The sequence below is a fragment of the Eimeria tenella genome, genomic scaffold (genome assembly GCF_000499545.2).
Source record: "Eimeria tenella Houghton genomic scaffold, Eth_scaff75, whole genome shotgun sequence".
Classification (NCBI taxonomy): domain Eukaryota; phylum Apicomplexa; class Conoidasida; order Eucoccidiorida; family Eimeriidae; genus Eimeria; species Eimeria tenella.
The window spans coordinates 161,635-182,110 of record NW_013543448.1 but is presented as its reverse complement, the minus strand read 5'-3'; the positions used below and the strand labels follow the sequence as shown (position 1 = coordinate 182,110).

At 48.7% G+C, this 20,476-nt stretch overlaps 4 protein-coding genes across 4 annotated transcripts in view; 1 reads left to right on the top strand and 3 right to left on the bottom strand.

The window, feature by feature from the left end:
- Positions 1-1,078: 1,078 nt before the first annotated feature.
- Positions 1,079-2,326, bottom strand: ETH_00031890 (uncharacterized protein; the record flags this gene model as incomplete). The annotated part of the gene is made up of 1 exon (XM_013378170.1): positions 1,079-2,326. One exon carries the CDS (start codon positions 2,324-2,326, stop codon positions 1,079-1,081), a length of 1,248 nt encoding a protein of 415 aa, XP_013233624.1.
- A 511-nt stretch (positions 2,327-2,837) lies between these two features.
- On the top strand, positions 2,838-11,111 carry ETH_00031885 (kinesin motor domain-containing protein, putative; the record flags this gene model as incomplete). The annotated part of the gene is made up of 13 exons (XM_013378169.1): positions 2,838-2,914; positions 4,284-4,354; positions 4,736-4,869; positions 5,107-5,151; positions 6,421-6,479; positions 6,872-6,923; positions 7,636-7,849; positions 8,377-8,669; positions 8,894-8,968; positions 9,158-9,296; positions 9,467-9,741; positions 9,945-10,024; positions 11,012-11,111. The coding sequence occupies 13 exons, from the start codon at positions 2,838-2,840 to the stop codon at positions 11,109-11,111; spliced, it is 1,614 nt and encodes a 537-aa protein (XP_013233623.1).
- A 2,350-nt stretch (positions 11,112-13,461) lies between these two features.
- On the bottom strand, positions 13,462-16,012 carry ETH_00031880 (uncharacterized protein; the record flags this gene model as incomplete). The annotated part of the gene is made up of 2 exons (XM_013378168.1): positions 13,462-15,597; positions 15,887-16,012. 2 exons carry the CDS (start codon positions 16,010-16,012, stop codon positions 13,462-13,464), a joined length of 2,262 nt encoding a protein of 753 aa, XP_013233622.1.
- Positions 16,013-17,457: 1,445 nt separating this feature from the next.
- ETH_00031875 (lipin, putative) overlaps positions 17,458-20,476 on the bottom strand; it is a gene marked incomplete at both ends in the record, with an annotated part of 3,481 nt that continues 462 nt past the window's right edge. The window contains 7 exons of the mRNA XM_013378167.1: positions 17,458-17,734; positions 18,127-18,230; positions 18,448-18,611; positions 18,782-18,975; positions 19,305-19,453; positions 19,644-19,756; positions 19,958-20,438. Coding sequence (XP_013233621.1) covers positions 17,458-17,734; positions 18,127-18,230; positions 18,448-18,611; positions 18,782-18,975; positions 19,305-19,453; positions 19,644-19,756; positions 19,958-20,438 — 1,482 coding nt within the window. The remainder of the gene's footprint in view (positions 17,735-18,126; positions 18,231-18,447; positions 18,612-18,781; positions 18,976-19,304; positions 19,454-19,643; positions 19,757-19,957; positions 20,439-20,476) is intronic.

Below are 20,476 nucleotides of genomic sequence, written 5' to 3'. Positions count from 1 at the left end.
GCAGCAGCAGCAGCAGCAGCAGCAGCTGGGAGGTCGGGGAGTCCGCGCTGCAGCGGAGGTGTCGATACACCGCAGCACTTCTCGACGCCATTTATTTCTTCATTTTGGACTTCAGAGAAATTTCAGAACTTTTAATTAAAAAGAAAAAACACAAACCCTCTCGAACCCTCAATGTCGCCCTCGAAGAACAAACCGAAGGTCAGCTAGGGTTTAGGGTTTAGGGTTTGGGTTTAGGGTTTGGGTTTAGGGTCTGCGGTTTAGAGTTTGGCACTTGGGTCTAGGGTTTGGAGTTTAGGGTGTGGGTTTAGGGTTTGGGGTTTAGGGTTTGGGCTTAGGGTTTGGGGCTTAGGGTTTACGGTTGGGGGTTTAGGAGTTGGTGCGCGGGGTGTTTTGGGCTCAGTGAACTCCAGACCCTGGGCCCTAAACCCTAAACCCTAAACCCTCGTTTGTGGTTTGCTGCAGACAAAATAGAGTTCGTTCCCACGAAGGCTTTGGCGAGGGCCAAAGAAACCCCCAAAGCAGCAGCAACAAAAAGTGCAGCAGCTTCAACGCGCAGCAGCGTCGGCTAGTTTTTATTTTTTAATTTTGAACTTATTAATTTATTTAGGGTTTAGGGTTTAGGGTTTTATTTACTTATTTATTTATTTATTAAGCGCTTATTATTTGGGATTTGTTACTCTTCAATTCGCGCTTTATTTGGGGTATTATTTGCGCCATTTGCCCCTTTAAAGAAAAAAAGATCCAAACCCTAGACCCTAAACCCTAAGAAGGGTCCCTAAACCGTAAAATCTAAACCCTAAACCCTAAACCCTAAACCCTAGGAATATACCTAATTCAGTATTTCTACGTCACAGAATAAATCGAGAGGATCGCGTAAAAAATGAATCACTTACTCTTCTGTGGCCAAACCCTAAACCCTAAACCCTAAACCCTAAAGACCACTGGATAGCCGTTTTAAAACCTGGAAGCCGTTTGCGCAAAGCGAAGGGGCCTCGCTGCGTCGCGCTGCGCGGGCAACCCCCTTGGCGGAAGCCGGAAACCGCAAACCCTAAACCCTAAACCCTAAATTAGGGTTTGGTCAGATCTGGACGCCGTAGAGCTGGCGGATCATTTCGGGGGACATTTTGACGAGCTGCCTGCGGGCCTTTCGGCTCCACTTGTTTATTTGTTCTGTCTTTTTAATTATTTGAACTTTTGAACTTTTTAATTCATTTTCTTTTCTTCTTTCTCTTTTCTTTTCCCGCTGCTGCCGCTGCTGCTGCAGCACTTTGCCCCGCGCCGCCCGCGCCGCCCGCTCCGCCTCCCGCGCTGCTGCTGCTGCTGCCTTTTGCTGCTGCTGCTGCTGCCACCGCTTCTTCCCTGCTGCTGCGTCTCCTGCTGCAGTCTTACCCAGCAGCAAACGTCCAAACCCTTGCTTCTCCACGAGGGCCCCCTTCCAGCTGCTGCGCCCCGACCGCTTCGGGGGGCCCCCCTTGGGGGCCCCCCGGGGGCCCCCCCCTTGGGGGCCCCCCTCTTGGGGGCCCCCCTCTTGGTGGTTCTCTGGGGCCTCCTCTTGGGGGGGCCCCCCCTGGGGGGCCCCCTGGGGGCCCTCCTCGTCTAGGGGCCCCTCGTCGGAGAAAAGGGCCTCGGGGGGGCCCCCTGGGGATGGGGGGCCCCCTGGAGAGGGGGGCCCCCCTGGAGGGGCCCCCTCAGCTGCGGGGGATGGGGGCCCCTCGAGGAGCATGTCGCCCTCAGCTGCTGCTGCTGCTGTTTCGGCTGCTGCTTCTGCTGCTGCTGTTTCCGCTTCTGCGGCTGCTGCTGCTGCTGTTGCTGCTGCTGCTGTTGCTGCTGAGGTGGAGGAGTCCAGCTCCGGTGGGGGGCATGCTGGAGCTGCAGCGGTGTCCTCCTGCATATCGGTATCTGCTGCTGCTGCTGCTGCTGCTTCCGCTGCTGCTGCTTCTGCTGCTGCTGCTGATTCTGCTGCTGCTGATGACGATGACGGTGTTGATGGTGAGTGAGGCTCGGGCGCGTCCTGCTGCATTTCCACTTCTGCTGCTGCTGCTGCTGCTGCTGCTGCTGCTCCTGCTCCTGCTGCTTGCTCCAGCTGACTTGCCTCAGAGTCCCTCTGCTCCACTTCTATATCATCTGTTGCAGCGTCAACGGCAGCAGGAGCAGCAGCAGCATCTGCTGCAGCAGCTGCTGCAGTTGCTGCTGTTTCTTCTGCTGCAGACTCTGAGCTCGGCTCTGCTGCTTGCTGCTGCTGCATTTCTACATCTGCTGCTGCTGCGTCTCCGCAGCTTTGCGGCGTATGTACACCCGAAGTTTGTGCTGCTTCCTGCGCCTCCATTCGACGCCGCTGCTTGGAGTCGAAACGGCGTTGAATTTTTGCGAATTCTTTTTCAAATTAAATTTAAAAATGGTTGTTAAATTGAATTTCTTTTTAATTTAAATATTAATTCTTTTAAATTGGCAATTAATTCCATCTTGGAGCAGCAAAAAGAAGAACCGCAGGACCCTTGCATGCGAATTTCCGCCGCCCCCACCGGCGGGGCGGGGGCTGGCGGTGGTTCGCCTCAAGAGCCTTTTAGAAGTTAAAATTTAAATAAAAAGAAATAAATAAATGAATTAAAAACTAAAAATAATAAATGGTTCTTCTAAAGAGTCAAATCGAGGTCTTTTTCGCGGCGAGAGCTGCGGTGTCTGGACAGCCAAGGAAGCGCGGCGTTGCCCACTGTTGACTTCCAGCTCTTCAGTTTTTCTTCTATTTATTCATTTATTTATTTATTCATTTATTTATTTGTTTATTTACTTATTTATTTATTATTTAATTTAAATATTTAATTGCTTTATTTCGCAAAATGGAGGCCGCCGCAGAGGCGCTGCAGCTAGAGGCAGCTGACGCCCCAAAGCTTGAGCGGGTCCGGGTGGCTGTGCGGTGGGTCCTAACTAGGGTTTAGGGTTTAGGGTTTAGGGTTTAGGGTTTAGGGTTTAGGGTTTTGGAGGAGACGTGGGACAAGCAGCCTCAGGAGGACTCACTGGAGTCAGGGTTAAGGGTCGAGGGTTTAGGGTTTAGGGTTTACGCTAAACCCTAAACCCTAGGCAGCATCTGCGGCTCACTGGAGTCGCGGTTTAGGGTTTAGCGTTTAGGGTTTACGCTAAACCCTAAACCCTCGGCAGCATCTTCTTTCCCCTTTTAGCGCTGCCACAAAATAATAAAAAGCAAAATAAAAAACTCCAGCAGCAGCAGCAGCAGCAGCAAAACAAAAAAGAACAAAAGAGTAAATACTTAGCAGCAAATGAACAGCAACAAATATAAATAGCAAATCACGTCAGCACGGTTTCTTCTTGCTGCTGCTGCTGCTGCTGCTGCCGTACTACTACTACTACTACTACTACTACTACTGCTGCTGCTGCTGCTGGTGCTACTGCCGTACTAATACTACTACTACTACTTCTGCTGCTGCTGCTGCTGCCGTACTACTACTACTGCTACTGCTGTTGCTGCTGCCGTACTACTACTACTACTACTGCTGCTGCTGCTGCTGCTGCTGCTGCAGCTGCCGCCCGCTATCTGCTGCCGAGCTGGCGAAGAGCAGCGAAAGGGTCTTGGAAATAAAAGAAGAAGAATCTTCAATTTTGCTGCTGGGGCCCCGGGGGGCCCCCAAGGAGTTCACATTTGATGCAGTTTATGGCGAAAAGTGCGCAGCAACCCTGAAGTTTTTTAATCTTTTTAATTCTTTTTAATCTTTTTAAATTCTTTTAATTCTTTTTAATTGTTCTTTCGTTTGCTCTTTGCTGCTGTAAAATTTTCTCTTTGATCTGCGAAAAAAAGCGCAGCTGTAGCAGCAAAATGGGCGGAAAAACGTGCTGCTGCTGCTGCTGCTGCTGCAGATTCCATTGCTGCTGCTGTTGCTGTTGCTGCTGCTGCTGCTGCACTCATTGTTGCTGCTGGTGCTGATGCGGAAACTGTTGCGTCTTCTGTTCCTCCTCTAGCTGCTGTTGTCGCTGTTGCTGCTGCTGCTAGCACTCGTCTTGCTGCTGCTGCTGTTGCTGCTGCTGCTAGCACTAGTCTTGCTGTTGCTGCTGTTGCTGCTGTTGCTGCTGCTGCTGCTGCTGCTCTGTACTGAATAGACCCTGCCCAGGTAAAGCCGCGGAAAACGAACAAACGCACCAAATAAAAGCAACAAAACAATTAATAATTAAAACAATAATAAATAAATAAATACATAAATAATGAAAATAAATAAATAAATAAATAAATATAAAAATAAATAAATAAATGAGCTGCTCTTTTTGCCCGCCAGCGCCACACAGGCTGAGGTGTATAGGGACCTCGCGTCGGACATTGTTGAAAGTGTCATGGAGGGTTTTAATGGTAATTAAATTAAATAAATAAATTAAAATAAATTAATTAAATTAAATTAAATTAATTAAATTAATTGAATTAAACTAATTAAATTGAATTAATTAAATTCATTCAGCTATGTACTTCACCAGCGGGGTCCGAAATGCGCGTTTGTGTCGCTGGGGCAAAAACTCCACCCCCAAGGGTTTAGGGTTTAGGGTTTAGGGTTTAGGGTTTAGGGTTTAGGGGTTTTGGGCCTTGCATTGCCGCACAAGCAATCGGAGCTCAGCTTTCAGGGTTTACAGTTTAGGGTTTTCAGGCCGGCACAATGTTCCGGGAGCTCAGAATTCAGCGTCTAGGGTTTAGGGTTTAGGGTTTAGGGTTTAGAGTTTAGGGTTTAGGGTTTTGCAGGCACAATATTTGCCTACGGGCAAACTGGAACTGGCAAAACCTACACAATGTTTGGAGGCGAGGGAGAAGAAAAAGGAATAACCCCGAGGGCCTTTTCAGCCATTTTCAACAGCATTCAAGAAGCCTCCGACAAGGTAGGGTTTAGGGTTTAGGGTTTAGGGTTTAGTGCTTGGGGTTTGGGGATGTGGTTGCCGTTTCGAGCAAGGAGCAGCTCTCACGCTCTGAGAGCTGCACATCCGGGTGTAGGTTTTAGGGTTTAGGGTTTAGGGTTTAGGGTTCAGCGTTTAGGGTTTAGGGTCTAGGGCGTAGGGTTTAGGGTTTAGGGTTTAGGGTTTAGGGTTTAGGGTTTAGGGCTTGCGAGTGGCCTTCAGACGTTTCTGGTGCGCGCCTCTTTTCTTGAGCTCTACAACGAGGAGGTGAGGAGACAATTTAATTTATTTTATTTTTTAATTTATTTTATTTTTATTAATTTATTTTTATTTATTTAATTATTTAATTCTTTTAATTTTTTTATTTCTTTTTATTGTTTTCTTTTATTTGTTTTCTCCTTCAACTTCGAAAATTTTCAAAAACGCGCATTGCCGAGGGCTTGCAAACCCTAAGTCTGTTTCATAATTCAGGGTTTAGGCTTTAGGGTTTAGGGTTTTGTTGTCTCCAAACTCTAATGCTACACTAAACCCTAAAACCTAAACCCTAATTCTTTGTTGCTTTCAGTTTAGAGACTTATTATCTCCAAACCCTAGTGCAAAACTAAACCTCCTTAACCCTAAACCCTAAACCCTTACTATCTGCAAACCCTAATGCCAAACTAAACCCCCTTAACCCTAAACCCTAAACCGTAAACCCTAAACCCTAAACCCTAAGTTTTTGTTGCTTTGAGTTTACGGACTTATTATCTCCAAACCCTAATGCCAAACTGAGCCCCCTTAACCCTAAGCCCTAAACCCTAAACCCTAAAACCTAAACCCTAAACCCTAATTGTTTGTTGCTTTCAGTTTAGAGACTTATTGTCTCCAAACCCTAATGCCAAACTAAACCTCCGAGACAGCGCAGAATCTGGGGTGTATGCTGAGGGTTTGCAAGCCTTTGCTGTCAGGTCGGCGGAAGAGTTGGAAAAGCTCCTGGTGAGGGTTTAGGGTTTAGGGTTTAGGGTTTAGGGTCTAGGGTTTGGGGTTTAGGGTTTGGGGTTGGAGACTTTTCGGAGGGCTTCGAAGCAGGGGATGACGCTTGGCGTCGGGTGTTGAGGACTTAGAGTTGAGCTTCTAGGGTTTAGGGTTTAGGGTTTAGGGATTAGGGATTAGGGTTTGGGGTTTGAGGTTTGGGCTAGTGATTTCGAGTTTTGGGGACAGGCGGTGTGGCTGAGGGTTTGGTTGTGAGGGTTTAGGTTTTGAAATTAGGGTTTAGGGTTTGGGGTTTAGGCCAAGAAAGGGAGGGACACTGCCTAGGGTTTAGGGTGGGGAAGCTAGGGTTTAGGGTTTAGGGTCTAGGGCTAACACGACACTCAAGGGGCCGGAGGGTTTAGGGTTTAGAGTTAGGGTGCCAGTTGCTGATCCTGTTGCTGCTGCTGTTGCTGCTGCTGGTTCTGCTGCTGCTGATGCCGTGTCTGCTGTTGCTTTTGCTGCTGCTGCTGCTGCTGTTGCTACTGTTGCTGCTGCTGCTGCTGCTGCTGCTGCTGCTGCTTGAAGGCAACGGGGCTGCGCAACCGCAAGGTGGGGGCGACGCTGATGAATTCGGTGTCTAGTCGGTGAGGCCCTAAACCCTAAACCCTAAACCCTAAACCCTAAACCCTGAACCCTGAACCCTAAACCCTAAACCCTGTACTCTAAACCCCAAATTTTTAACTCTAGTCTCCAAATCCCAAACGTTCTCCCTAGGCTCTGCTTTGATGCATTGCATCAGCATGCTACTCAGGCCTAGGGTCTAGGGTTTAAAGTTCAGGGTTTAGGGTTTAAAGTTTAGGGTTTAGGGTTTAAAATCCAAAGTTTTCTCTGAATGGCCAATGAAGAAACCAAACAATACTTTGGCATTTGTTTGTCCCGGCAGTCAAGGGTTTAACGCTTAGCGTTTATGCTTAGCTTCAGAGTTCAGGGTTTAGGGTTTAGGGTTTAGGGTTTAGGGTTTAGGGTTTGGGCGCAGGTCCCACTCCATTTTCACCCTTGCGGTTGAAAGCGAAGACGCTGAGGGCACCGTGAGAGTTGGCAAATTGAATTTGGTGGACTTGGCGGGCTCTGAGAGGCAACCCTAAACCCTAAACCCTAATCCCTAATTCCTAAACCCTAAACCCTCGACCCTAAACCCTAAACCCTAAACCCTAAACCCTAAACGCTTGAGCGGCGGTGTGGATGAGGCCCTCAGCCCGAATGCCTAAGCGCTGCTGCGCAGGCAGCGCAGACGGGCGAGGAGGGCTTCAAACCCTAAACCCTAATTTAGGGTTTGCGGGGCTGCAGGCAAAGCAAGGCGGGGTCCGTTGGAGAGAGGTTTAAAGAAGCAACAAAAATTAATTTGTCCCTCAGTGCTCTCGGAAATGTAATTTCTTCTTTGGCAGAAGAAGCTCCTTTTGTCCCCTACAGAGACTCCAAACTCACCCGCATCCTCCAGGCAAACCCTAAACCCTAAACCCTAAACCCTAAACCCTAAGCCCTAAACCCTGAAAGCTAAACCCTGAAAGCTAAACCCTAGGCCTTACTCGCTGGGTGGTAAGCCCTAGGGCTGGTAGAGGAGGACAGGAGAAGGGCTGGCGCAGCTGCGCCTCCGCTTCAGGGCTTAGGGTTTAGGGTTTAGGGTTTAGGGTTTAGAAATCGGTGTTTGTCGCGGCTAGCGCGTGCGTTTGGTGGCTTGAGCGTGGAGAGGCGTGGCGAGGGTTTAGGGTTTAGGGCTTAGGGTTTAGGGTTTGGGCGCAGGCGTCTCTGGGGGGCAACACGCGAACAGCAATGGTTGCTGCAGTTGTTGCTGCTGCAGCGCAGCAGGAAGAAACCCTCAGCACTTTGAGGTTTGGCAGCAGAGTTAAGAAAGTGGAAAATAAACCTCGAAGAAATAAAGGGTTTTGCGAAGCAGCAATTACGCTGCTGCAGCAGCAAATTGCGCAGCTGCGGCAGCAGCTGCAGCACGCAGAACGTCCGCAAACCCTAAACCCTAAACCCTAAACCCTAAGCTCTTAACACTAAACCCTAAACTCTCGGGGTCAGCGACATTAAGAGCATAAGCTAGGGGCGCAGGAAATCCCTAAACCCTAAACCCTAAACCATAAACCCTAATTTCTGAGCTCTAGGCGACTAGCCCAAACCCTGGGCTCTGGGCACTGCGGGCCAGAGACAGAGACAAGCGAGGCGCGGGTCCCTAAACCCTAAACCCTAAACCCTAAACCCTAAACCCTAAACCCTAAACCCTTAACAGCCACAAGGAAGAACACAAGGCAGCAGAAGAGGAAGAAAGCCAAAGCAGCTTTAGTGGCAGCAAAAGGGTTTGGGGTTGGCCGTAGGGTTTAGGGTTTAGGGTTTGGGGTTTAGGGGGGTTGAGGGTTTAAGCGGCGCCAATGCCACATCCGCTGCGGTCTTATACCCGCATGACGGCCGTTTGTAAACCCCTGTTCAGGGTTTAGGGCTTAGGGTTTAGGGTTTAGGGTTTAGGGTTTGTGGCGGCAGAGGCTCGGCAGCTGGCGCTGCAGCGGTCGGCGGAAGCAGCAAATGGAGAAGAAATGAAAAAGAAAATAATTGAAGTTGAAGAAGAAATGAAAAAGAAAATAATTAAAAACGAAGAAGAATTAAAAATGAAAATAATTAAAAATGAAGAAGAAATGAAAAGGAAATTAATTAAAAATGAAGAAGAATTCAAAATCCAAATTCAAAATGCTAGAGAAGAAGAAAGGAAAAAAGGAGAAGCCAAAAGCCTCGAAATGCAAAACCACCTTCGCCAGGAATTCGAACAGCAAAAACACGTAAACCCTAAACCCTAAACCATAAACTCTAAACCCTAAACCCTAAAAGGGATGGTGAGGGTTGAAGGGCTACAGTTTGTCTTCAAGATTTGCAGCAAACCGCTGGTGTATTTATTTATCATCTGGCCCATTTGTCTATTATTTATTTTTAATTAATTAATTAATTAATTAATTTATTTATTTATTTACTTATTTGTTTGTTTATTTGTTTTCAATTTTAATAGGAAATAGAAAAGGCAAGGAGGAAGGCAGAAGAGGAGTTGAAGGCCAAAGAGCTGGAGGCGCAGCAGTTCGAGCAGGTAACACAAACCCTAAACCCTAAACCCTAAACCCTAAACCCTAAACCCTAGACCCTGAGCTTTAAACATAGAGTGCCGAATCCATGGTTCCTAGGGTTCGCATTTTAGGGCGATCCTCAAGCTCCAGCCCCCGCATCCCCTCCCTAAACCCTAAACCCTAAACCCTAAACCCTAAACCCTTTGCTGCAGCACCGGGCCGAATTAGCTGCGCAGCTGCAAGCCATGGAGACGCAGCTGCTGCGGGGCAAAGCCGAAGTGAAGAGGGCGCAGCAGCAGCAGCAGGAGCTGAAGCGGACTCAGCTGAAGCTGGAAGAACAAATGAAAATGGGTTAGGGTTTAGGGTTTAGGGTTTAGGGTTTGGGGCTGTAGACCTTGTGCAGGCCCGGGGGTTTGCCTAGGGTTTGCGCTTTGGGGGCGCCCGGGGCCGCAGCCCTCACTAGAGCCCCTAGGGCCGAGGGTTTAGGGTCTAGGGTTTAGGGTTTAGGGTTTGTTTCGCAGAGGAGCAGCTCCGGCTGGAGCGCGACAAGGGTTTGGAAACTTGTTTGTTTTTGGAAACTCTCGTGAGCGACAGAGCAGCTCAGCTGAAGAGTTTGTCAAATGAATTTGAACTTTTAAATGAAAAGTTTAATTTGAAAGAAAATGGGTTTTCCAAATTGCAAAACAAATACCAAAAAGACACTCAAACCCTTCTCCAGCAAGTCCACCAGCTCCAAGTCCAACTCCGCCTCGAACAAACCATCAATCGAGGGTTTGTGCCCCCCGAAGAAGACGCGGTGAGGGTTTAGGGTTTACGGCTTAGGGTTTAGGGTTTAGCCAAGCCGCCTTGACAAGCCGCGAGAGCGGATTAGGGTTTAGGGTTTAGGGTTTAGGGTTTGGCCGGGGCCCCCGGGAGAAGCCACGAAAGCGGCGGGGGGTTACTGCTTCGAGTTTGCAGCTTTGAGCACGAGGGCTAGGGTTTAGGGTTTAGGGTTTGCAGAGGATCCGCTCTTTGGCGGTTTGGAATGAAGTAAAAAAAGAATGGGAAATTCCCAACGCGCATTTGGCGGGCAACGAGGTGTACGTACACCTGAATTTACAACATTTGCTGCTGCTCAATTTAAATTCAATTTTGCTGCTGCTTTTGCTGCTGCTGCTTTTGCTGCTGCTGCTTTTCTTGCTGCTGCTTTTGCTGCTGCTGCTTTTGCTGCTGCTGCTTTTGCTGCTGCTGCTTTTGCTGCTCCTCCTTTTGCTGCTGCTCCTTATGCTGCTGCGCCTTTTGCAGCTGCTCCTTTTGCTGCTGCTCTTTTTGCTGCTGCTCCTTTTGCTGCTGCTCTTTTGCTGCTGCTCATTTGGCTGCTGCAGCAGCAGCTCAAAACCACAAACACTGTTCACTGCAGCTTTCTCGGATCCAGCCGGGGGTTTAGGGTTTAGGGTTTAGGGTTTGGTCCGTCGTATTCACATGCTGCAGAGTATAAACACATGAGCTATTTTTGTTTTATTTACTTGGAAATATGTAAACAATTAATTTAAATAAATATTTTAAAATAAATAAATAAAAGATAAATGAATTTATAAACAAAAGCAAATGCAGTTTAAACCCTAAACCAAATCTGTTGCTGCAGTTCTTTGTTTTTTGCATATTCGTTTTTATTTCTTTTTTATTTGTTTTATTTAATTTAGGGTTTTAAATTAAATTAAATTAAATTCAAAATTTACTTTAATTTAATTTAATCCCTTCTTTTTCTCCGGTGTATGTACACCTCAACACAGACTCATCCACGCTCCTGCAGCGAGAGGCTTCTCTACTAAGCGGCGGCCCAAGTGCAGCAGCAGCAGCAGCAGCAGCAGCAGCAGCAGCCACGATGCTTCAATGCGGTGGGTACAATGAAGGCAAACCGCCACAAGCCCTACTGCCCAAACCCTAAACCCTAAACCCTAAACCCTTGAGGCGCAGCCTGCATTAAATGCCGCAGATCTTGGAGCGCTAGGCCTTATGTTGCCCAGCTTACGGTTTAGCTTAGGGTTTAGGGTTTAGGGTTTAGGGTTTAGGGTTTGAGCGCTCAGCATGAAGGCTGAGTCTGTTCGAGATCCTCCTTCTGCACTCCCCCGCGATGGCTACGCAACTTCAGATCAGGGAATACCCAGGCTTGCCGAACAGCCCTGATGTTGAGGTAGTAAACCCTAAACCCTAAACCCTAAACCCTAAACCCTAAAGGCGAGCAATTTTGCTGCAGGGCCCTGCAACAAGTTGGCCGCCTATCAACAAGCTCTCAAATCCATTAGTCTACAATTATTTATTTATTTATTTATTTATTATTTTATTTATTCATTTTACTTATTTATTTATTTATTTATTTATTTATTTATTTATTTCAGGTTGTGGGGCAGCACGCGGGGGTTTTTGCGGCGCTGCTGCCGCAGTCAGCAGCAGCAAGAAGAGAAGCAGCAGGTTGGGACCTTTATTTTAATTTTTATTTTATTTATTCTAATTAAATTAATAGATAATAGATAATAAATAATATATAAAGAACAATAATAAATAATAGATAATAGTAAATAATAATAAATAATAGTAAATAATAAATAATAAATAATAGATATTTGTTTTATAATGATTTAATTGTTTGCATTTAATTGCATGCGCACTTTTCTTTGTTTTCCATTTGCCATTTTTTGTGCTTTTTTGTTTTATTTTATTTTATTTTATTTTCTTCTAATTTATGAATTTTATTATTCTTATTTTTTAGCAATATATTTTTATTTCTTTTGTTATTTCCTCATAAATTATATTATTTCTATTTTTAACTTCGTTTTCATTTCTTTGTAAATTTAATTGCTTCTATCAGTTAGATTAAATTAAATTAAATCATATTAAATCGAATTAAGTTTACTTAAGTTAAATAAATCGAATCAAAATAAACCAAAATTAAATACACCAAATTAGACACATCAAATCAAATTAAATGAATTGAATTCTATCAAATCAAATCCATCCTTTTAACTCGGTCCAATTAATTCAGGCAAATTCAATTAAACCAAATAGAATAAAATTGTTTTAATTTAAATTAATTAATTTAATTTCATTCAATTTAATTTAATTTGATCTAGATTGAATGAATTAATTTAATTTAATTTAATTTAATTAAATAGGAAAACGCTTCTTGTGTTTGCCGCAGGCGGGCAGCAGTTTCCGAAAGCCCGGGGTTTAGTGCAGCCCTAAAAAGAGTTTTTTGTTTTTAAATTAAAATAAATTGAATGAATTAAATTGAATTAAGTTAAATTGCTTATATTAATTAAAATGAATTAAATTAAGCTAATTTGCCTATTTTAAATGATAAAACTGATTTAAATGCATGTAAAATTGTTTAATTTGGCGTCTCGAGAACAAAAACAAAAAAGACCTTCTGATATCCAATTTTAAAAAACATTTTAAACAAACTTTTCTGTCTCCTTATCAACAACTATTATCTTCGATATTCAATTTATTTATATATTTTAATTAACATTTATATTATATTTATCTCATATATTTATGCACCTATTAAATACATATTACGAATGTATTTTATATATATACACATATATATATATTCATACGCCAAAAAAAATAATAAGAAGAAAATCTTCTCAAATGGCCTCAGAACTGTTCCTTTTCGGGTGTATGTACACCGCACACACGCAGCCAGCAGTACCCACTTTTTGCAGATTTGCATTCAAATGCAATCAAAGATAAACAAATAAATAGATAAATGCATATACATATTTTGAATAATATTCAAAATTATGAATATATATATATTTATATTGTATATACACTCTCCAGTGTTTATGCATGCATGCTAACAATCCAAAAAATATATTTACAGATATATGTACTATTTGCACATTTGCCTATGAAATATAAATGTGCATTTTTATTTATATATTTATGTTATTTATACATTTAAATAATTATAAGTTTATAAATTTATAAATTTGTAAATTCATATATTCGAAGTTGCAGTGTATAGACACCGCAGGCCCCACAGCGTCTGGCGAAGAGCTGCGCGGCCATTAAATCAAAAAGACACTTTTCAAAACTAATTAATTTATTATTTATTTAAATAGAAAACAATAGAATTGGGCAATTTAAGTGGTTTGTTATCTCACGTATACGCAGTACCTGCAGCACTGCTGCAGCCGCTGCAGCAGCAGCAGCAAACTACCTCTGCTGCTGCGACTGATGCAGCAGCAGCAAAAAAGAAAAAATGCTGGCTCGCAGCAGCAATCGCTGCTGCGTCGGCTGCCGCTGCATAAGACGAAAAAACAAATATAAGAAATAAACTAAACGCTGCATGTAGGGATAGGGCAGCAGCAGCAGCAGCAGTTATAGCTGCTGCAGCCGCTACAACAGCAGCTGCTGCATAAGCAGCTAAAGCAAGTGCTACTGCAGCAGCTGCTGCTGCTGCTCGCCTGCTACTAGGGCTTCCTTCAGGGGCCGCGCCGCAGCAGCCGGGGACTGCATTTTGCCCTTGCTACTGCCGCTGCTGCTGCTGCTCCTGCTGTTGCTGCTGCTGCTGCTGCTGCTGCTGCTGCACCTCGTCGTCTGTGCGGGGACGGCTAGCAACAGAAGCAAAAGAGTCGCAGCGGCTCGTGAGGGGATCTGTTGACTCAAAGGAGCTGTAGGAAGCAAGGACCTCTGTGCCGCGGCCCCCTGCTGCTGCTGCTGCTCCTGCTCCTGCTGCTGCTGGGGGACTCGCTGCTGCGCGGGCTGCAGCGCCTCCCGCTCTCGCAGCAGCAGCAGCAGCAACAGCAGCAGCAGCAGCGGCGTGTTGGCGGTCCCGTGGGGAGCCCGCTTTGGGGCTTTGCGGGGCACTCTGCTGCTGCGGCCTGTCTTCAGCTAGAGCAGCAAATATGACACTCATGCTGCTGCATGCATGCAGCTCGCGGCTGCTGCGGGGTAGCCAGGAACGCCCACTTCTGCCTGCTGCTGCTGCTGCTGCTGCTGGGCTAGGCCCCCTTAGGCTGCCGCCCTGTGGGGTTCGAAGAGGGGGAAGCAGGGCCTTGGTGGCAGCAGCAGCAGCAGCCGCTGCTGCTGCTGTTCCTGCAGGTGCTGCTGCAGCGCCTGCAGCAGCTGTATCTTCAGGCCCCTCGCCGGCAGCAGCAGCTGCAGCTTCTTCTGCTGCTGCCTCTGCGGCTGCAGGGCGGAGGTCAGCAGGAGCCGTAGTATCACGCTCGTTGCTGCTGCAGCTGCTGTCTTCTTCAGCAGCAGCAGCAGCAGCAGCAGCAAACGGGCTTCCTTCCCCACCTGAAGCAGCAAAAGCTAGGGGGCCCTCTCGAGGGCTGCTGTCTCCTTGGGCCCAAGGGGGCTGCGGGCTGACGGGTGTGGGGGGCCCCACAGCGGGGCCCCCTGCAACTTCCCGTGCTGCTGCTGCTGCTGCTGCTGCTGCTGCTGGTGTTGCTGCCGCACTGTCATCGTCTGCATGAGGCTCTCCTAGCGAAGGTAGCAGCAGCAGGCTTGGGTTGACGGAGGGACCGAATGACTGGGGCGAGCCTTCTGCTGCTGTTGCTGCTGCTTCTGCTGCTGCTGCTGCTGCTGCTGCTGGGCTGCTGACGGAGCGAGTGGGCCACAGGCTGTGCGCAGCCGCCTTATGCTCGCTGTCTTGCGCGTCATCTGCAGCAGCAGTAGCAGCAGGTACAGCAGCAGCAGCAGCAGACTGCCTGCTGTCCTGAGAAGCAGCAGCAGCAGGAGCTGCAGGTGCTCCTGGAGCTGCTGCAGGTGCACGCGCCTCGTCAGGCACAGCAGCAACAGGTGCAGCAGCAGGTGCTGCAGCAGCAGGTGCTGCAGCAGCAGCTGTTGCAGCAGGCGCTGCAGCAGCAGGTGCAGCAGCAGCTCGACGGAAGCCGAGAGGGCCTAATCTAAAGCTAGAAATGGAGACAACGGAAGGCAGCAGCAGCCGCCCTGGGGCTGTTGCAGTCAGCGGCTGCTGCTGCTGCTGCTGCTGCTGCTCTTGGTCTGGGCAGCTGTCTCCGTGGGGCTTGTCTAGCGCTGCCAGCGCTGCGCCTTCTGAAGCCGAGCGGCGCAGGGACTCCTGCTGCTGCTGCTGCTGCTGCAGCTGCTGCTGCTGAGGGTAACCAACAGTAATGCCGTCTGTGGTGGAAAGTCTTAACACCTCTGCAGTGTTTCCGTTGCTGCTGCTGCTGCTGCTCGTGCTGTATGGGTCGTGGGTTTTCTCGCCGGACTCCGACGAGTAGCTGCTGCTGCTGCTGCTGCTGCTGCCAATGCATGCTGCTGCTGGGGACGTGTGCAGCCGCGCCACAGCGGTGGCTGCGGGCGCCGGAGGCAGCGCAACAGCAGCAGCAGCAGCTGCTGCTGCTGCACCAGCAGCAGCAGGGCTGCTCTCAGCCTTATGCAGCCCGAAGTAATAGTTAAGGGCCAGAGGCTTCTTGGCAGTCTTCTGGGGCGTTTGCTGGTGCAGGTTAGCTGCTGCCTGCGGAGCGGCACTGCCTGCTGCTGCTGCTGCTGCTGCTGTTGCTGCTGCAGCTGCCACCGAGGCCCCAGCTGCAGCAGCAGCAGCAGCATCAGCAGGGGCCTCTTCTTCGTCTTCGCTGCAGCTGTCGCTGTCGCTGTGGGGCTCAAAGACAAGCGACCAATAATTAAATGCATTAAACTGAAAACAAATAAAAACAAAAAAATAAATTAAAATTAAATAAGAAATAAATTACAAATAAATAATAATTAATAATTAGTAATTAATAATTAATTGTACTCACTGAAAAGGAGCTGCCAGAAGCTGTGTTCTGTAACAGGCAAATAAAATTCTTTTTTATTTTTCATTCAAAACGAAAGGAATGAACATAAATATGATTAGGAATATAAATAAATAAAACTTTTAATCTAAATATACTAAACCTCTAAAGTGCGAAAATGCAAAAATATTAAGTGCCAGAAATGCATACTTGCAGCTTAATAGACACGTGCGTAGCTGCTGCTGCAGCAGCAGCAGCAGCTGCTGCTGCTGCTGCTGCTACTGCTGCTAGTACAAAGTAAGTCAATGTCTGCACATGTATTCTATATAACCGCATTCGAATAAAGATTTAATTCTAGATTTTGAATTGAGATATATTTTTAATCCAAATGAAGAATTAAATGCAAATCCATTTATGGAATTAAAGAACTTGCATGCAGGATTTTAAACATTCTATAAAAGAAATTTCAAATACTTTGAAAAACAAATTGATTAAAAACAAACACTTGCAGTATATACACCCCGGCACATCCGGCAAGGGCCCCTCAAAGCAGAAGCAACGCAGCCGCAGCAGCTGCAGCAGCAGCAGCTGCAGGAGCTGCAGCAGCAGCAGCTGCAGCAGCTGTAGCAGCAGCAGCAGCAACTGCTCAACTGCTGCTGCTCCTGTGTATCAAGTGGGGCAGACTGGCTTGCCACCACGGAGACTGCAGAAGCAGGAGATGCGCCGCAAGCGTGCAGCAGCAGCAGCAGCAGCTGCAGCAGTTGCTGCTGCTGCTGACACAATAGGCCAAAAGCCCCTCAGCAACTCAGAACACTAACTGCTGCTGCCGCTAGTACAAACAAATATAATACTCGTAACAATAATAATAATATAATAGTAATAATGATAATAATAATAATGATAATAATAATAATTTAAAAGGAAAGCAATAAATAATAAATCAGAATTGGGGCGGGCTCTAGCGGGTGTCCTTGGGTGCGCGTTGGGGTGTATGTACACCGTGGGGTGTACGCACACCTCGGCTACGGTTTGCTGCTGCCCAGTGCCCAACGATAACTAAAAAAAGAAAATCAGGAAATAAAAGTGGAGATAAAAACAAAAAGAGACAAACAATGCTAGGACTCCGACTCAAAACAGTTGCAGCGCAGCAGGCCACAAAAATCAACAGCAGCAGCAGCTGCTGCGGCTGTAAGGAGACAGAGCTGAACTCCCCCCAGCAGCAGCAGCAGCAGCAAAAGCAGCAGCAGCAAAAGCAGCAGCAGCAAAGCCTGCTGCTGCTGCTGCTGCTGCGTAGCAAGTGCGGGCCAGGCTGCTGCCGGACCACCTCAAGCGTTCTCAGGCGCAAATAAAAATTGTTAATAAATAATCAATGAGATTGTTTTTTATTTTTTATTTTTTATTTTTAATTTTAATTATTTATTTATATTTATTTATTTTATTTATTTCATCTACTGATTTGTGCCTCTGGGTGAGGGCCCCGAGAGCGGCGCAAAGCTCGAGGGCCCTCAACACCCCGCGGCTTCAAGGTGACAGAATTAGGGTTTAGGGTTTAGGGTTTGGTTGCAGCCATCGCATCTGCTTCTTCCTTCTTTAGGCTGGACTTCGTCGCCAGCAGCACAGCTAGTTAGTCAGCAACTCATTCTTGAGCCCTAAACCTTAAACCCTAAACCCTAAACCCTAATTCCGAGTTGTAGTTAGCAACTCGGGCGATTAACTGGCTGCTTTCCGCATTGAAACTCTAGGGTTTAGGGTTTAGGGTTTAGGGTTAGCTGTTCAGCTGGTTAGATGGTGATCTGCTGCTGCTCGTCGCTGCAGGCGCTGCAGCAAACCCCTGTGGGCAAGTCCCAGAGGGCGCCCCCGCCGCCGCCGCTGCTGCTGCTGCTGCTGCGCTGCTGCTGCTGCTGCTGCTGCTGCTCGTGTCTCTCCTTCTGGCCTAGCTGCAATATATACTGCAGTCTTTTCCTTTCTCTAACCGCTTCATCTTCTGCTTCGTCTCTTTTCAAAGAACTCCTCAGCGGGGGAAACATGTGCTCCGCGATGTCACTCATCGTTTCGTACCTGCGCACAAACCCCAAACCCTAAACCCTAAACTCTAAACCCTAAACCCTAAACCCTAGGTCCCGAAGGCCAGACCCTAGGCCCTAAGCAGCAGGCAAAAGCAACCCATCCGCTGTGCGAGCCTTTCGGCTCTGGGGCGGCTCAGCATCGTTCTCCCACATAAACCCTAGATCCTAAACCCTAAACCCTAAACCCTAAACCCTACTGTGCGGATCGTGTATTGGAGGGCTGCGCCGTGTTGCAGTGCTGGGTTGCTGCAAACTAGCCAGCAGGACCTCTACAACCCTAAACCCCAGCTGCGGCCGCCAGCCTGCGCCGAGGGTTTAGGATTAGGGCTTAGGATTAGGGTTTAGGATTAGGAATTAGGATTAGGGTTTAGGGTTTGGACTCACGTGCGCGCGTAAGTGGCGTTGCTGATGTGGTGAATAACCCCAGCAGTGTCAATAATAAATATTTTCGCCTCAGGAATGCCCACATGGATATACGCCCGATGGTCCTGCAGCAAACCCTCAGGGTTTAGGGTTTAGGGTTTGGCGTTTCGTCCTATAAACCTCCCTCCTGGTGCTAGGTCTTTGGTTTAGGGTTTTAACTGCACGCCGGCTCTCCATCTAGGGTTTAGGGTTTGGGGTTTGCGGTCTGCCCTGCGCGCGAGTGTGGGCCTCGGGCCTCCTGCCTAGGGTTTAGGGTTTAGGGTTTAGGGTTTGTGGGCGCACCGACTCTCTGTTACCGAACCCAGCGTAAAAAGGGTTTCGGTTTGCAGGAAAAAGACTCCTAATGTCTCTCAACGCTGCTATTTTGAAAATGTAGGGTTTTCTGTCAATTACTTCTCTCCTAAAAGAAGGAAAAAGCCGGTCCGGACTCAGTATCAACGGGCCGTCTGCAGCGCACAAACCGAGGGTTTAGGGTTTAGGGTTTACGGTCCAACGTCTACGGTCTGGCATTTACGGCTTCTCGGGGCCCCCTAAGGCCCCCGTGGGCACCCAAGGGCCCCAAGGAGGGCCCCCAGGGGCCCCCGGGGGCCCCGTTTGTGGGGGAAAAAGAGGGTACCTGGGAGTTTGTCTCTTTCTTTTTGAGTGAGTCCGAAGAGGTAGTCTCTGGTGGCGTCGGCCTGGCCAATGGCCCTGGCGGTCAAGTAAAGAATTAAATATCCATTTCTTTTTATTTTGGTGAAGAGTTCGGCCACTCCGGTGTGCGACCAGTCCCGCCCCACAATGGGCATCAGCTGCCCCAGCACGTCCGACCTGCGCAACGCGCCCGCCGGCTCGCTGGCTAGCTAGCTAACTAGCTAGCTAACTAGCTAGCTAGATGCTCAGCAACAGCAGCAGCAGCAGCAGCAGCAGCAGCAGCAGCAGCAGCAGCAGCAGCAGCAGCAGCAGCAGCAGCAGCAGCAGCAGCAGCAGCAGCAGCAGCAGCAGCAGCAGCAGCAGCAGCAGCAGCAGCAGCAGCAGCAGCAGCAGCAGCAGCAGCAGCAGCAGCAGCAGCAGCAGCAGCAGCAGCAGCAGCAGCAGCAGCAGCAGCAGCAGCAGCAGCAGCAGCAGCAGCAGCAGCAGCAGCAGCAGCAGCAGCAAACCTGGTGATGGTGCCGTCGACGTCAGAAACCACAATTTTAATGTCCGTCGGCCACAAATAAATTGTGCCGCAAACACTTTTCTCTCCCTGCAGCGCCGAGCTGACTGTGAAGCAAACGCTGTTCGCCCCGGGCTTCAAGTCCAAAGCCTCCTGCACACCCCAAACCCCAAACCCCAAACCCTAAACCCTAAACCCTAAACCCTAATAAACCCTAGGTCACGGTTCTCTCCGCGCTGCTCGCCACGCCAAGCCTGCGGCCGCGGGGCCGCCGCCGCAGTCCACAGGCGGCAGGCAACAAACCCTAAACCCTAAACCCTAAACCCTAAACCCTAAACCGTACCAGTTGTTCCGGGGTAGGCCGCAGGGAGCGTCTGAGGCGTTTGCCGCTGGGGGCGCTGGCAGCAGCAAAGGCGGGGGATTCGCTGTCGCTGACGGCGCTGCTGCAGGTGAGTCCTGAAAATGAAATTAAAAATAAAAAAGAAATAAGTAAATAAATAAACAAAAGTGAAGGACAATTAAAGAAGAAGCAACAAGCAGCGGTGTACACACACCTCGCGCGCGAAAGAACGCGCTCCGCAGCAGCCCCCCGCGTCCCGCACCTAGGGTTTAGGGTTTAGGGTTTAGGGTTTAGGGTTTAGGTTAGGGAGCAGCGACCTTGGGGTTTGAAGCACTGCTGTCCCAGCGCAGGTTCCGCGAGCGGCTGCGGCCTGAGCCTCTCCCCCTCGCTGCCCTCCCCCGCCCCGCCTCCGCCGCTGCTGCTGCTGCTGCTGCTGCTGCTGCTGCTGCTGCTGCTGCTGCTGCTGCAGGGGCCGTCGGTGTAGCGCAGGTCCGCAGCCATCAACCTGCGCACACTCCCCAGCGCCAGGGGCCTCCCAAACAGCAGCCAGCTGGCCAGCAGCGGCAGCGCCACCTTCCCGGGGTAGTAGGGGGGCCCCCCTTCGAACCTGGCCACCAGCGAGGGGTGATACCACAAACTAGGGTTTTCTTCGAGGGCCCCCCAGCTCAAAAGCCCAGCAGCAAACACGTCTGCGTCGTGCTGCGCCTCTGCTGCAGTGCCGAAGAGCAGGTGCCCGCACAGCGACAGCTCCACGCTGCTGCTGCTGCTGCTGGGGTCGGGGCCCCCCGGGGCCGCGCCCTGGGGGGCCCCGAGGGGGGCCCCCAGGGGGGCCCCCA